Source organism: Pseudophryne corroboree, chromosome 1 (genome assembly GCF_028390025.1).
Source record: "Pseudophryne corroboree isolate aPseCor3 chromosome 1, aPseCor3.hap2, whole genome shotgun sequence".
NCBI classification, from domain to species: Eukaryota; Metazoa; Chordata; class Amphibia; order Anura; family Myobatrachidae; genus Pseudophryne; species Pseudophryne corroboree.
This window is the reverse complement of record NC_086444.1, coordinates 597549644-597564100: the sequence shown is the minus strand read 5'-3', so window position 1 is coordinate 597564100 and position 14457 is coordinate 597549644. Positions and strand designations below refer to the sequence as shown.

Genomic DNA, 14457 nt, shown 5'->3' with positions numbered 1-14457 from the left:
AGAGGCTTGAAGTAGAGCATTGTAGATCGCCCGAAGTTCCAGAATGTTGATTGGAAGGAGGCTTTTGTGGCCTGACCACCTGCACTGGAATTGCTCCCCTTGGGTGACAGCTCCCCATCCTCTCAGACTCGCATCCGTCGTGAGAAGGGTCCAATCCTGAATCCCGAAACTCTTGCCCTCCAGGAGATTGGGGGACTGTGGCCACCATAGGAGGGAAATCCTGGCCTGAGGTGACCGCTGAATAATCCTGTGCATCTGGAGATGCGATCCGGGCCACTTGCTCAGGAGATCCAACTGAAACGTTCTGGCATGGAATTTCCCATACTGGATTGCCTCGTATGCGGCAACCCTCTTTCCCAACAATCTTATGCAGAGATGTATGGACAATCGAGTAGGTCGTAGCACCATGTGGACCATCTCCTGAAGCGTTTTCGCCTTGTCCAAAGGTAGAAATACTTTCTGGGCCACAGTATCCAGCAACATCTCCAGGAACAAGAGCCTCTGAGTTGGCTCCAGGTGGGACATCTGTAAGTTGAGGATCCACCCACGGTCTGACAGAAGACGGATGGTGCGGTCGATATGCAGCAACAAAAGCTCCCTGGATCTTGCCTTTATCAGAAGATCGTCCAGATAAGGGACCACACTGAACCCCTGGACCCGGAGTTGAAGCATCATCTCCGCCATCACCTTCGTGAATACCCTCAGGGCTGTTGACAGGCTGAAGGGCAGTGCCTGGAATTGGAAGTGATTGTCCAGCAGTGTTGTCCAGCGCTCACCTGGCCTATAGTTAATTATACTAAAAATAATTTATATCTCTACAAAATGAATCACCACAATGAAGAGTAAAATCCAATTTTTTTTAATTAAAAATATAGTGTATATATATATATATATATATATATATATATATATATATATATATATATATATATATATATACACACACACACACACACACACATACATACATACATACATACATACATATATACACACACTATATTTTTATCTATATTTTAATAAATAACTTTTGGATTTTACTCTATTGATTGTGGTGATTAATTTTGTAAAGATATAAGTAATTTTTAGTATAACTAATTATAGGCCAGGTGAGCGCTGAACAACACTTTTTCTATCTATATGTTACTAAGAGGGTGATTAGAGTACACCCCAAATCGTTCCATAGCAGCTATCAGCCTATATAAGTTGTTAATAAGTGGCGCAGTTCCTCACACAACATTTACTCAAACCGCAGATATGCCTGATGAGGGGGCCAAACCGGAATATGTAGCTAGGCGTCCTTGCTATCCAAGGAGACCAGAAATTCCTGTTCTTTCAGGCCCGCAATCATTGCTCGCAGGGATTCCATTTTGAACTTGAACACCCTCAAATAAGGATTCAAGGATTTCAGATTCAGAATGGGTCTGACCAAACAGTCCTGCTTCGGCAACACAAACAGGTTTGAGTAAAACCCCTTGCCGGGTTAGTGGTACTGGAAAAATGACGTGGGACTGGACCAACTTGCGGGTAAAACTTGATTTGAAAAATCGTTGAAAAGGGGGGGGGGGGGGGGGGAGTACTGTCGAACTCCAGCTTGTAGCCCTGAGAAACAAGCTCTCTGACCCAGGCATCCCGGCAGGAAGTCTCGCAGACACTGCTGAAATGACGCAGTCAAACTCCCACCTCGAGATCCCCTCGGGGTGGATGGGCACAGTCATGCTGAGGCCTTAGTGGAAGCAGAACTGGTGGACTGTTCCTGAGAACTGATGCTTGCAGGTTTGCTGGACTTGCCTCTGGTGCCTCTAGCCACATTGGAGGCACCTCTGGCCTTCGATCAAAATCTGAGAGACCGAAAGGACTGGACAGATGGCCCCGGATAGGAGCGTCTCGCTGGCCGGGCCCCAGAGGGGAGAAACGTGGATTTCCGAGCCGTAACTTTGGAAATCCAGGTATCCAACTCAACTCCAAAAAGCAATTCCCCAGAAAAGGGGAGGGGTTCCACACTACGTTTGGATTCTGCGTCCGCAATCCAATGACGCAACCACAAAGCCCTATGTGCAGACACTGCCATGGCAAACGTCCGAGCATTAATGTTTCCCATCTCCTTGAGGGAATCACAGAGGACACGTGTAGTGTCCTGAATGTGCTTCAGTAGGGTTACCATAGTAACTAAGTGTCAGGAATCAGCGTTCAGCAGCATCTCACTTACCAGCGCGCTGGTGTGCAGGCCTCCGGCGGTCATGGCCCCAGCTGCGGCTGCATGAATGCACTGTCCGTGAGCGTCATAATTAATGTCGCTGAGTACCCCTGAACCACATCTCTTGGCTCCTGTTTCTGCTGGTCAGTCTCCTGCAGCCCATAGCTCACTGTGCTTCACCCAACCAGTACTATCTTTTGGTAAACTATTGGTTTCAGCCAGCAGCCTGGAGTACACAGTGCTTCTAGTTAACAGCATTAACTCCCTGTGCACTACTGGGCCCAGCCAGCAACCAGCAGTACATTGCATTAACTATCTACAGAATTACTCTCCTGGTGAATCACTAGCTCCAGCTTACTTTCAGCTGATCTGGACACCCAAATCCAGCGGGGTGTGTTCTCACAGAGTTCAACATCCAATCATCACAGAGCAAGGGGTATAAGTTCCAGTCCGTGGCTCAGTCTCATGGCCTCCGACAACGAGTCACATTTGGTGTGCAAGTTCTCCTGATTCCCGTGTTCCTGTCTCCAGTTATTCCCCGTGGTTACTCTCATCGTCTCATTCTCCAGTCTTCATTTCTCCTGCCTGCTTCAGACTCCAGCCACAGCCTGTTACAATCCATCTGCAGTAAGAGACTCTCCTCAGGTGTTTATTCATTGCCTAACCTGTGCACCTCATTACCAGCATTCCATTCTGTGCATTGCATCCAGCACTTAAACTTGCTGTGTTAGGACTGTCTCCTGCCTGGGCCTTGCTTGGCTATAAGAACTTGTGTGTTACAGAGACTGTGTGCCTTTCTACAATTACCGGAGTTCTGTCTGCTTCAGTTATAATTCTCAAAACCGTTTGCATTCAGTTATCTTCATTCCTCATTTGTGTTACCAGTGACTTTATATTTCTCAAAACCGATTGCATCCAGTTATCTTTGTTCCTCATTTGTGTTACCAGTGACTTGAATATTAATTTCCTTGGATTAAGTTACCGTTCATTATTCCTATTATCAGTTGTACCAGTTATTATCCATACTTCATTTCCTGTTACTGCCGGTTCCAAGTTAACATCAATTGCATTCCATTTCACCTGTTATTCAATTGCTCTGTGACCCTTGTGACATAATAAATATCAGCGCCTATGCGCAGGACTTTTCTTCGGTCTCCTCGTGTTATACATCACACCTACACTGACCCACTAGTGCCCCCTCCGGGGACAGACAAAACCAGATACCTGACACTAAGGGCATATCCCCCTAGAGACCCTCCTGAATTTGAATGGCTCAAGAATGAATAGCATGGGTCATCCATCAAACCGCAATGACCGGTCTTTGTGAGAGGCCGGCTGCAGTGTATATTGACTTTAGGGTAGTCTCTAGCTTCCGATCCCCAGGATCCTTCATGGTAAAGGAGCCCAGGGCAGGCAGCACCGCCTTCTTAGACAGGCGGGAGACAGACATCCCAAAATGTTCTACCTTCAGGAACAAATGGGAAAGTGCGCAAAAACTTTTTGGACCCTTGGAATTTTTTGTCTGGATTTTTCTAGGCCTGTTTGAATAAGTCATCTAACTCTGGAGATTCAGGAGAAGTGACCTTGGGCTTGTTTTGTACAGAGAAAAACGACTGCTGTGACGCAGTGTCCTCTAGAGGGAGCTTTAACACATCCCTTATAGACAAAATTAGGGGTTCAATACCCGGAGTAGAATTGGGATCCCCACTAACGGGATCCAAGTCATCTCCATCATCTTGTATAGCATCATCTGTATCAGATAGCAGCCCAGGTAATCCACACTTCTGGTGACCTGCATGAAAGAGAGGGGGCTGTGCATCAGCCCTAGCAGCTAAATCTGCAACAGCTTGTTGCAGTAGCTGTGTTTTCTGCACATTAGCAGTGAGCTAAGATGATATAGGACCTCATAGTCTTAAGAGACCCTAACCAGTGGGGCTCTGGACCCTCTCCCCCAGCCTCTTCACTAATTTGTGAAGATTGACTGCATTGTTCACAGGAAACAGTCACTAGATAATGGAGAGAATCTGATGTGACACACTGGACAGCTTGTATTTACCCATATTTCACAGTAAGTACAAAAACATACACACAGACAGTTATAATGCAAGCCTGCTCTACTGTATGTGAGAGGAGACAGAGAGGCGATACCAGCACACCCTGAGCAGCACAGCCCCAGTGAGACTGTCAGCTCTGTAAAACACAGTAAAACTAACAACTGCAATCCTAAATATGCTCAGGATAGTGTACACAAGTGGTTCTCCCCCTTTGCTACCAGTTTTATAGCATGCCTGTGAGGCAGGAAGCGCTGTGTGTGTGCTGTAGATGGCTGCAGTAAGCAGAGGAAGGCGCCAAAACACCCCAAGCCCGCTCTGAGGAAGCTCCGCCCCCTCCAATGGCGCCGGAGCTGTACGTATTTTGTTTAGTCTCCTAAACAGCTTAAAACCTCACACAAGTGCTAGTCAAGCAGTTTTATGCCAGTTTACACACGGGGGATCTTAGCGGCACCCCCCAAGAGGGTCCCGTACGCCGTGCCCGTGGCTCCGCCGCACTTTGAACCGGGAGACACTAGCGGGGCCCCCGTTTGTACTTACCACCGATGTCACTTTCAGGCAGTGTTAAGGGTGTGCATCGTGCTGCAGCTGCGACAGCCAAGGTGCAGTGCCCCGCTGAACAACAACCCCTCAGGACGGTGGTCCTGCAGCAGGGAGGCGGCTCTGCACCTCGTAAGTGCATGTTCCCTAGCCAAATCAGAAAAGGATTGCTGCAGCATCTGTCTTTCATGTTTTGCTGCATCCATTTTGTGTGACTGGAGGCCATCATGGATTTAAGGGACAACACACAAGGTGGTTCCAGTCCCCCTGCCGCCTCACTATCTTGAGAGGGCTGTGTACACTGCTCGCATATTAGAGAGTCTGTAGGTGAAGCAGGGACTCTAGTGTGACATGTAGTGCACATTGCTTTTTCTTCAGACATGCTGACAGATTTCCACTCACACACAGGAAAACAGTGATAGCAAGTTTTGCCCAGTGAAGCAAAGAGATAGAGACACAAAATGTGAGGAACCAGCACACTCAGCCCTAAACCGGGCTGTGACTAAAATACTACACTGAAGCCTTTTATAAGGACTACAGCAGCGGCTCTCCCCCTTAATCTATCTCCTGTACCATTTTTCTGAGGTATAGGGTTGTCCTGGAGGAGCCGAGAGTGGTTAGTGGGTTAGAAAAAACCTACTAGTGGACTTTAATCTAAAGAAGGCTTAATGTGTGGCACACTCTTTTGTATTTAAGTTTTATGAAAAAATTAAAAAAACTTAACTTTTATTATTCTTATTTAAAATAAGTAATTAGGCGTGACATAAGCCAATCGATTGTCAGCCTGGAAGAAAGAAATTCACACTACCCTTGTATAAATATTCAGATAGACCGTTAAAAAAGTTATACCTAAGCGAAAGTGAAAATATAAGAAAATATCGATGCAGGTTCCCTTTATACCTGAATTCTGATCTAAAAAAAAACCTGCTTGAAGCAGCTCCCTTGCAGAGCGTTTCTACTGCACATCCCCTTTACCTGGTATATGCTGGGAGCTAAGAGAGTGTCTGAAGCAGCCTTCTCTGAGTGATAATGGTGCCAAACTCCGCTGGTCCCGCTCTGATAAGCTGCACCCCCCCACATTTTTCTAAACTGTGCTGGAGGTGGGGCATAGAGGGAGGAGCTAGCACACCCTGTTTGAAGTTTTATTGTGCCATGGCTGCTTTGGACCCCATCTATACCCCATCGTACTAGGAGACCCCAGTATCCCTTATGGACGTAAGCGAAACGGAGATTGCAATAAGTAAAAACTTTCAAAACAACCACAGCATAGAGGGGTTAATCATATCCAGCAGACAACAGTGGTTAGATGGTGCTTTTGCCTTAGAGCTGCTTTATTCCTCTTACCAGGTGTTGCAGGGACTCCAAGAATCTCTTTGCACAATTTTCTATATTCTTCTACAGGATCTAAATCTTTAAGTGTGTGTATTACTTGGTCTATTGTGGCCAGAACTATCTGCCGAAGATTCAGAAGACCTGCAAAAAAATAAAAAAAATAAAATGGCAAAATTACTAATATATTACCAGTACACGTTATTTTTCCATCAGTGGTGACAGGACTCCGGCTTTTCCCCATTCCTTACTGACATCTAACAATTCGCAAACTGTGTGATGCATGTCTATTACCTTACGCGGCATGTATTCTACTTCTTCCTTACAGAGAAACAGATGCAGATTCACTTGTAAGTGCTAAATACAGCATGCACGCTGCATCACAAGTTACATGGCACCTTCTCTCTGTCGGATTATTATAAATATGGGGGAGACTTATCAAATCCTAGAGAAAGAAAGTGGAGGACACTGCTCATAGAAACTAATAGGCTTCTGTCATTTTTCTAGCAGGTATGGTCATTAGGTCGACCACACTTAGGTCGACCACTATTGGTTGACAGTGACTAGGTTGACACTTGAAATAGCTCGACACAGTCATTAGGTAAACTTGATTTTTTTTTGTTTTGTTTTACACTTTTTCTGGTGTCGTTTTCTTCGTAAAGTGACAGGGAACCCCAATTACTGCACCATGGCTCGCGAACAGGTTCTATTCCCAATCGTAGTCCACGTGGATTGTAAAGTGTGAAAAAGGTTAAAAATGAAAAAAAAAAAAAAAGGGGGAAAAACGCATGTCTACATTTTTCCATGTCAACCAATAGTGGTCGACCTAATGACAGTATCCCTTTCTAGCACAACCTGTAAAAAATTAGAGTTAGATGCTTATTGGTTGGTATGGGCAACTTCTCCACTTAATCTCTATCCTAGATTTGATACATCTCCCCTACAGTACTAAAAACAAAACAACCACCTGTAAATTAATTAATAATAATAATAATAATAATAATAATAATAATAATAATAACTATATTGTCAAAGCAGTAAACCCAGCTCTTAATATCAGGGGCTAGATTTACTTTAAAAAAAATAATAATAAAAAAATAAAAAATAAAAAAAAGAAGAAGGGGGGAGACAAGTGGTGGTGTAGCCTATTGCAGGAGCATCTATAATGGCTAATCACATGGTTAACAACAACTGATTGGTTGTTCTAGGCAACGCCACCATTTGTCTGTTTAGAAAATCTACCCCCAGTTGTTAAATACTGCAACGTTCAAGTTTATCAGTTTCCTGTATAAGAATTCACTTGCAACTATACAGAATTAAGTGTAGACTCCTTACTGTTATAAAAAGTGTTGCCCAAAGAGGTAATGTCTGTTGCCTTGTACATATAGAGCAACGCACAGGTAATAACTTAAAAAGGTACACTTATAAATTGTTCCCATTGCGACATGTAGGGGTATTTCATTAAATTAAAAACAAAAGACAATAAATCAATATTTTTAAAGCCAACCAATGTCCTGTTAACTGGAATTTCCAGCTTTCTTATTGAAGCAGCCCACCTTTGCCTTGCCAGCTACCACACATTAACCTTTAGAAACCAGGATAAGCAAACTATGGGTTAACAGGTTTGCGACACCCGCGGTCAGGACATTTTGCAGATTTCGTTTCAACCAGCTTGATTGTGGCCTATAATTGAAGAGCCTCGCAGATCAGTTAGCCCACGGTAATTGACTGTGGCTAATTTAATCCCCCCTTAAGGTCTCCTAGACTTTTTATACGCAGTTTACTGTATAAATGAAGTAGATCTCTTCTCGTATTAGTCATATGGGCACTATGTGGACCATCAAAAATATGCTCGTTTTTAGTTGCTGCAGCTTTGTATCTATTAATGCTGACACTATATAAGACGGGATACAGTCGTTACGTCAACACAACTTAGGTCGACCACTGAAGGTCCACATGGGCATTAGGTCGACATGTACTAGGTTGAAAGGTCAAAATGAGGTTTTTTTTTTTGTATTTTTTAAAAATGTTTTGGACTTTTTCATACTTTACGATCCACGTGGACTACAATTGGGAGCGGTAACCTGTGCGAGCGCAGCGAGGCACCTTTACCCGAAGCATGGCGATTGAAACGAGCCATGTGATGGGACACGGTGCACTAATTGGGGTTCCCAATCACTTTACGAAGAAACAGACACCAAAAAAGTCCAAAAACTCATGTCGACCTTTTCACCTACCAACCTAGTACATGTCGACCTTCAGTGGTCGACTTAATGACCGTCGACCCAACGACCCATACTCCTATAAGACTGCTTTTATCAAAAATCAACTGCATTTATGAAGGAATATTATGGGCATGTGAAAATAGTATTCAACTACTGTGTGGCAAGTTTTGGGGAAGGATATAGTTGTCAAGACAAAAACTGTAATGGGTCAGCTCATAATTACCAGACAAACAGGTATTGTAGTGAAAAGAAAATGTTATCCATTGAGTTGAATTCTGTCCTATAAGGACATCACTGCATCTATTATCTGCAAATAGTGATATATTTCTATACGTCTTTTGTTGCTCTTTTTTCTTTGGGATGATCTGGCAGTGGGGTTCAGGGTGGGAATCCCACACATGCGATCCCACTGGTGGTGTTCCCATCCTGTTCCCTACTGCCAGAGGTATCCCCCACACTAATCATCTAATAAGATTCACATAGAATTAACTGAATATTAATAGGCTATTCTATATCTCTACTGTCCATTTTCACCAGTATGATACTGGTGAACATGGACAGCTGAGAAACGCTGTTTCTCTAACGTCCTAAGTGGATGCTGGGGACTCCGTCAGGACCATGGGGATTAGCGGCTCCGCAGGAGACAGGGCACAAAAATAAAGCTTTAGGATCAGGTGGTGTGCACTGGCTCCTCCCCCTATGACCCTCCTCCAAGCCTCAGTTAGGTTTTTGTGCCCGTCCGAGCAGGGTGCAATCTAGGTGGCTCTCCTAAAGAGCTGCTTAGAAAAAGTTTTTTAGGTTTTTTATTTTCAGTGAGTCCTGCTGGCAACAGGCTCACTGCATCGAGGGACTTAGGGGAGAGAATTTCAACTCACCTGCGTGCAGGATGGATTGGATTCTTAGGCTACTGGACACCATTAGCTCCAGAGGGAGTCGGAACACAGGTCTCACCCTGGGGTTCGTCCCGGAGCCGCGCCGCCGACCCCCCTTGCAGATGCCGAAGTTGAAGAGGTCCAGAGGTCCAGAAACAGGCGGCAGAAGACTTTCAGTCTTCATAAGGTAGCGCACCGCACTGCAGCTGTGCGCCATTGTTGTCAGCACACTTCATACCAGCGGTCACTGAGGGTGCAGGGCGCTGGGGGGGGCGCCCTGGGCAGCAATGTATTATACCTTTTTTATGGCTAAAATACATCACATATAGCCCTTGAGGCTATATGGATGTATTTAACCCCTGCCAGATCTCACAAACTCCGGGAGAAGAGCCCGCCGTTTTAGGGGGCGGGGCCTATTCTCCTCAGCACACGGCGCCATTTTCCTGCTCAGCTCTGCTGTGAGGAAGGCTCCCAGGCTCTCCCCTGCACTGCACTACAGAAACAGGGTTAAAACAGAGAGGGGGGGCACTTATTTGGCGATATGATTACATATGTGAAAATGCTATAAGGGAAAACACTTGTATAAGGGGTTGTCCCTGTATAATTATAGCGTTTTTGGTGTGTGCTGGCAAACTCTCCCTCTGTCTCCCCAAAGGGCTAGTGGGGTCCTGTCCTCTATCAGAGCATTCCCTGTGTGTGTGCTGTGTGTCGGTACGTGTGTGTCGACATGTAGGAGGACGATGTTGGTGAGGAGGCGGAGCAAATTGCCTGTATGGGTGATGTCACTCTCTAGGGAGTCGACACCGGAATGGATGGCTTATTTAGGAATTACGTGATAATGTCAACACGATGCAAGGTCGGTTGACGACATGAGACGGCCGGCAAACAAATTAGTACCTGTCCAGGCGTCTCAGACACCGTCAGGGGCTTGTAAAAACGCCCATTTACCTCAGTTGGTCGACACAGACACAGACACGGACACTGACTTCAGTGTCGACGGTGAAGAAACAAACGTATTTTCCTTTAGGGCCACACGTTACATGTTAAGGGCAATGAAGGAGGTGTTACATATTTCTGATACTACAAGTACCACAAATAAGGGTATTATGTAGGGTGGGAATAATCTACTTGTAGTTTTTCCTGAATCAGATAAATTAAAGTGTGTGATGATACGTGGGTTTCCTCCGATGGAAAATTATTGGAGGTATACCTTTTCCCGCCAGAAGTGAGGGCGAGTTGGGAAACACACCTTAGGGTGGATAAGGCGCTCACACGCTTATAAAAACAAGTGGCGTTACCGTCTCCAGATACGGCCGCCCTCAAGGAGCCAGCTGATAGGAAGCTGAAAAATATCCTAAGAAGTATATACACACATACTGGTGTTATACTACGACCAGCAATCGCCTCAGCCTGGATGTGCAGCGCTGGGGGGGCTTGGTCGGATTTCCTGACTGAAAATATTGATACCCTTGACAGGAACAATATTTTATTGACTATACAGCATTTTAAGGATGCATTTCTATATATGCGAGATGCGCAGAGGGATATTTGCATTCTGGCATCAAGAGTAGATGTGATGTCCATATCTGCCAGACGATGTTTATAGACACGACAGTGGTCAGGTGATGCAGATTCCAGACGGCACATGGAAGTATTGCCGTATAAAGGGGCGGTCCATCGGACCTGGTGGCCATGGCAACAGCTGGAAAATCCACTTTTGTTACCCCAAGTCATATCTCAGCAGAAAAGGACACAGTCTTTTCAGTCTCAGTCCTTTCGTACCCATAAAGGCAGGCGGGCAAAAGGCCAGTCATATCTGCCCAGGGTTAGAGGAAAGGGAAGAAGACTGCAGCAGGCAGCTCATTCCCAGGAACAGAAGTCCTCCACAGCTTCTGCCAAGTCCGCAGCATGACGCTGGGGCCATACAAGCGGACTCAGGTGCGGTGGGGGGTCATCTCAAGAGTTTCAGCACGCAGTGGGCTCACTCGCAAGTGGACTCCTGGATCCTACACGTAGTATCCCAGGTGTACATTGGAAATTCGAGACGTCTTCCCCTCACAAGTTCCTGAAGTCTGCTTTACCAACGTCTCCCTCCGACAGGGAGGCAGTATTGGAAAAAAATTCACAGGCTGTATTCCCAGCACGTGATAATCAAAGTACCCCTCCTACAACAAGGGAAGGGGTATTATTCCACACTATATTGTGGTACTGAAGCCAAACGGCTCGGTGAGATCTAAAAGATTTGAACAATTACATACAAGGGTTCAAATCAAGATGGAGTCACTCAGAGCAGTGATAGCGAACCAGGACGATATGGTGTCACTGGATATCAGGGACGCTTACCTACAAGTCCAAATTTTGCCTTTCTCACCAAGGGTATCTCAGGTTCGTGGTACAGAACTGTCACTATCAGTTCAGACGCTGCCGTTTGGATTGTCCACGGCACCCCGGGTCTTTACCAAGGTAATGGCCGAAATGATGATTCTTCCTAAAAGAAATATGGACGCTTTCCTGATAAGGGCAAGGTCCAGAGAACAGTTGGCGGTCGGAGTAGCACTATCTCAAGTAGTTCTACGACAGCACGAGTGGATTCTAAATATTCCAAAATCGCAGCTTTTTCCGACAACACGTCTAATGTTCCTAGGGATGATTCTGGACACAGTCCAGAAAAGGATGTTTTCTCCCGGAGAAGAAAGCCAGGGAGTTATCCGAGCTAGTCAGGAACCTCCTAAAACCAGGAAAAGTATCAGTGCATCATTGCACAAAGGGTCCTGTGAAAAATGGTGGTTTCTTACAAAGCGATCCCATTCGGTAGATTTCACGCAAGAACCTTTCAGTGGGATCTGCTGGGAAAATGGTCCGGATCGCATCTTCAGATGCATCAGCGGATAACCCTGTCTCCAAGGACAAGGGTGTTTCTTCTGCGGTGGCTGCAGAGTGCTCATCTATGAAAGGGCCGCAGATTCGGCATTCAGGACTGGGTCCTGGTGACCACGGATGCCAGCCTGAGTGGCTGGGGAGCAGTCACACAAGGAAAAAATTTCCAGGGAGTGTGATCAAGTCTGGAGACTTCTCTCCACATAAATATACTGGAGCTAAGGCCAATTTACAAGGCTCTAAGCTTAGCAAGACCTCTGCTTCAAGGTCAGCCGGTATTGATCCAGTGGGACAACATCACGGCAGTCGCCCACGAAAACAGGGCGGCACAAGAAGCAGGAGGAAAATGGCAGAAACTGCAAGGATTCTTCGCTGGGCGAAAAATCATGTGATAACACTCTCAGCAGTGTTAATTCCGGGAGTGGAAAACTGGGAAGCAGACTTCCTCAGCATAACCTCCACCCGGGAGAGTGGGGACTTCAGCGGGAAGTCTTCCACATGATTGTAAACCGTTGGGAAAAACCAAAAGGTGGACATGATGGCGTCCCGCCTGAACAAAAAACTAGACAGATATTGCGCCAGGTCAAGGGACCCTCAGGCAATAGCGGTGGACGCTCTGGTAACACTGTGGGTGTACCAGTCATGGTATGTGTTCCCTCCTATGCATCTCATACCAAAAGTACTGAGAATCAAGGAGATGAGTAAGAACGATACTCGTGGTTCCGGATGGGTCAAGAAGGACTTGGTACCCGGAATTTCAAGAGATTCTCACGGAAGAACCGTGGCCTATACCTTTAAGAAAGGACCTGCTCCAGCAGGGGCCTTGTCTGTTCCAAGACTTACCGCGGCTGCGTTTGACGGCATGGCAGTTGAACGCCGGATCCTGAAAGGGCATTCCAGATGAAGTCATCCCTACCCTGGTCGAAGCCAGGAAGGATGTAACCGCAAAACATTTTCACCGCAATTGGCGAAAATATGTTGCGTGGTGTGAGGCCAAGAAGGTCCCTACAGAGGAATTCCAACTGGGTCGTTTCCTACATTTCCTGAAAACAGGACTGTCTATGGGCCTAAAATTAGGGTCCATTAAGGTTCAAATTTCGACCCTGTCAAATTTATTCCAGAAAGAACTGGCTTCAGTGCCTGAAGTTCAGACATTTGTAAAAGGGGTACTGCATATACAGCCTCCTTTTGTGCCCCCAGTGGCACCTTGGGATCTCAATGTTGTTTTGAGTTTCCTAAAGTCACATTGGTTTGATCCACTCACCACTGTGGACTTAAAATTTTTCACATGGAAGGTGAAGATTCTATTAGCCCTGGCTTCAGCCAGGCGTGTGTCAGAATGGGCGGCTTTATCATATAAAAGCCCTTACTTAATTTTTCATTCTGACAGGGCAGAATTGAGGACTCGTCCTCAATTTCTCCTTAAGGTGTTTTCTGTTTTTCACATGAACCAACCTATTGTGGTACCTGCGGCTACTAGGGACTTGGAGGACTCCAAGTTACTTGACGTTGTCAGGGCCCTGAAAATATATGTTTCCAGGACGACTGGAGTCAGAAAATCTGACTCGCTGTTTAGCCTGTATGCACCCAACAAGATGGGTGCTCCTGCTTCTAAACAGACGATTGCTCGCTGGATTTGTAGTACAATTCAGCTTGCTCATTCTGTGGCAGGCTTGCCACAGACAAAATCAGAAAAAGCCCATTCCACAAGGAAGTGGGCTCATCTTGGGCGACTGCCTGAGGGGTCTCGGCTTTACAACTTTGCTGAGCATTTACTTGGTCAGGGGCAAACACGTTTGCTTAATTCTACAAATTTGATACCCTGGCTGAGGAGGACATGGAGTCTCTCATTCGGTGCTGCAGGGTCATCCGCACTCTCCCGCCCGTTTGGGAGCTTTGGTATAATCCCCATGGTCCTGACGGAGTCCCCAGCATCCACTTAGGACGTTAGAGAAAATAAGAATTTACTTACCGATAATTCTATTTCTCGTAGTCCGTAGTGGATGCTGGGCGCCCATCCCAAGTGCGGATTGTCTGCAATACTTGTACATAGTTATTGTTACAAAAAAATCGGGTTGTTATTGTTGTGAGCCGTCTGTTCAGAGGCTCCTACGTTTTGTCATACTGTTAACTGGGTTCAGATCACAAGTTGTACGGTGTGATTGGTGTGGCTGGTATGAGTCTTACCCGGGATTCAAGATCCTTCCTTATTGTGTACGCTCGTCCGGGCACAGTGTCCTAACTGAGGCTTGGAGGAGGGTCATAGGGGGAGGAGCCAGTGCACACCACCTGATCCTAAAGCTTTATTTTTGTGCCCTGTCTCCTGCGGAGCCGCTAATCCCCATGGTCCTGACGGAGTTCCCAGC

The 14457-nt window shown here is 46.0% G+C and overlaps 1 protein-coding gene across 3 annotated transcripts in view; it reads right to left on the bottom strand.

Moving 5' to 3' along the window:
• THOP1 (thimet oligopeptidase 1) overlaps positions 1-14457 on the bottom strand; it is an 81500-nt gene that overhangs the window by 13005 nt on the left and 54038 nt on the right. For all 3 annotated transcript variants that reach the window (XM_063914289.1, XM_063914288.1, XM_063914287.1), the window contains exon 11: positions 6133-6261. In XM_063914289.1, coding sequence (XP_063770359.1) covers positions 6133-6261 — 129 coding nt within the window. The remainder of the gene's footprint in view (positions 1-6132; positions 6262-14457) is intronic.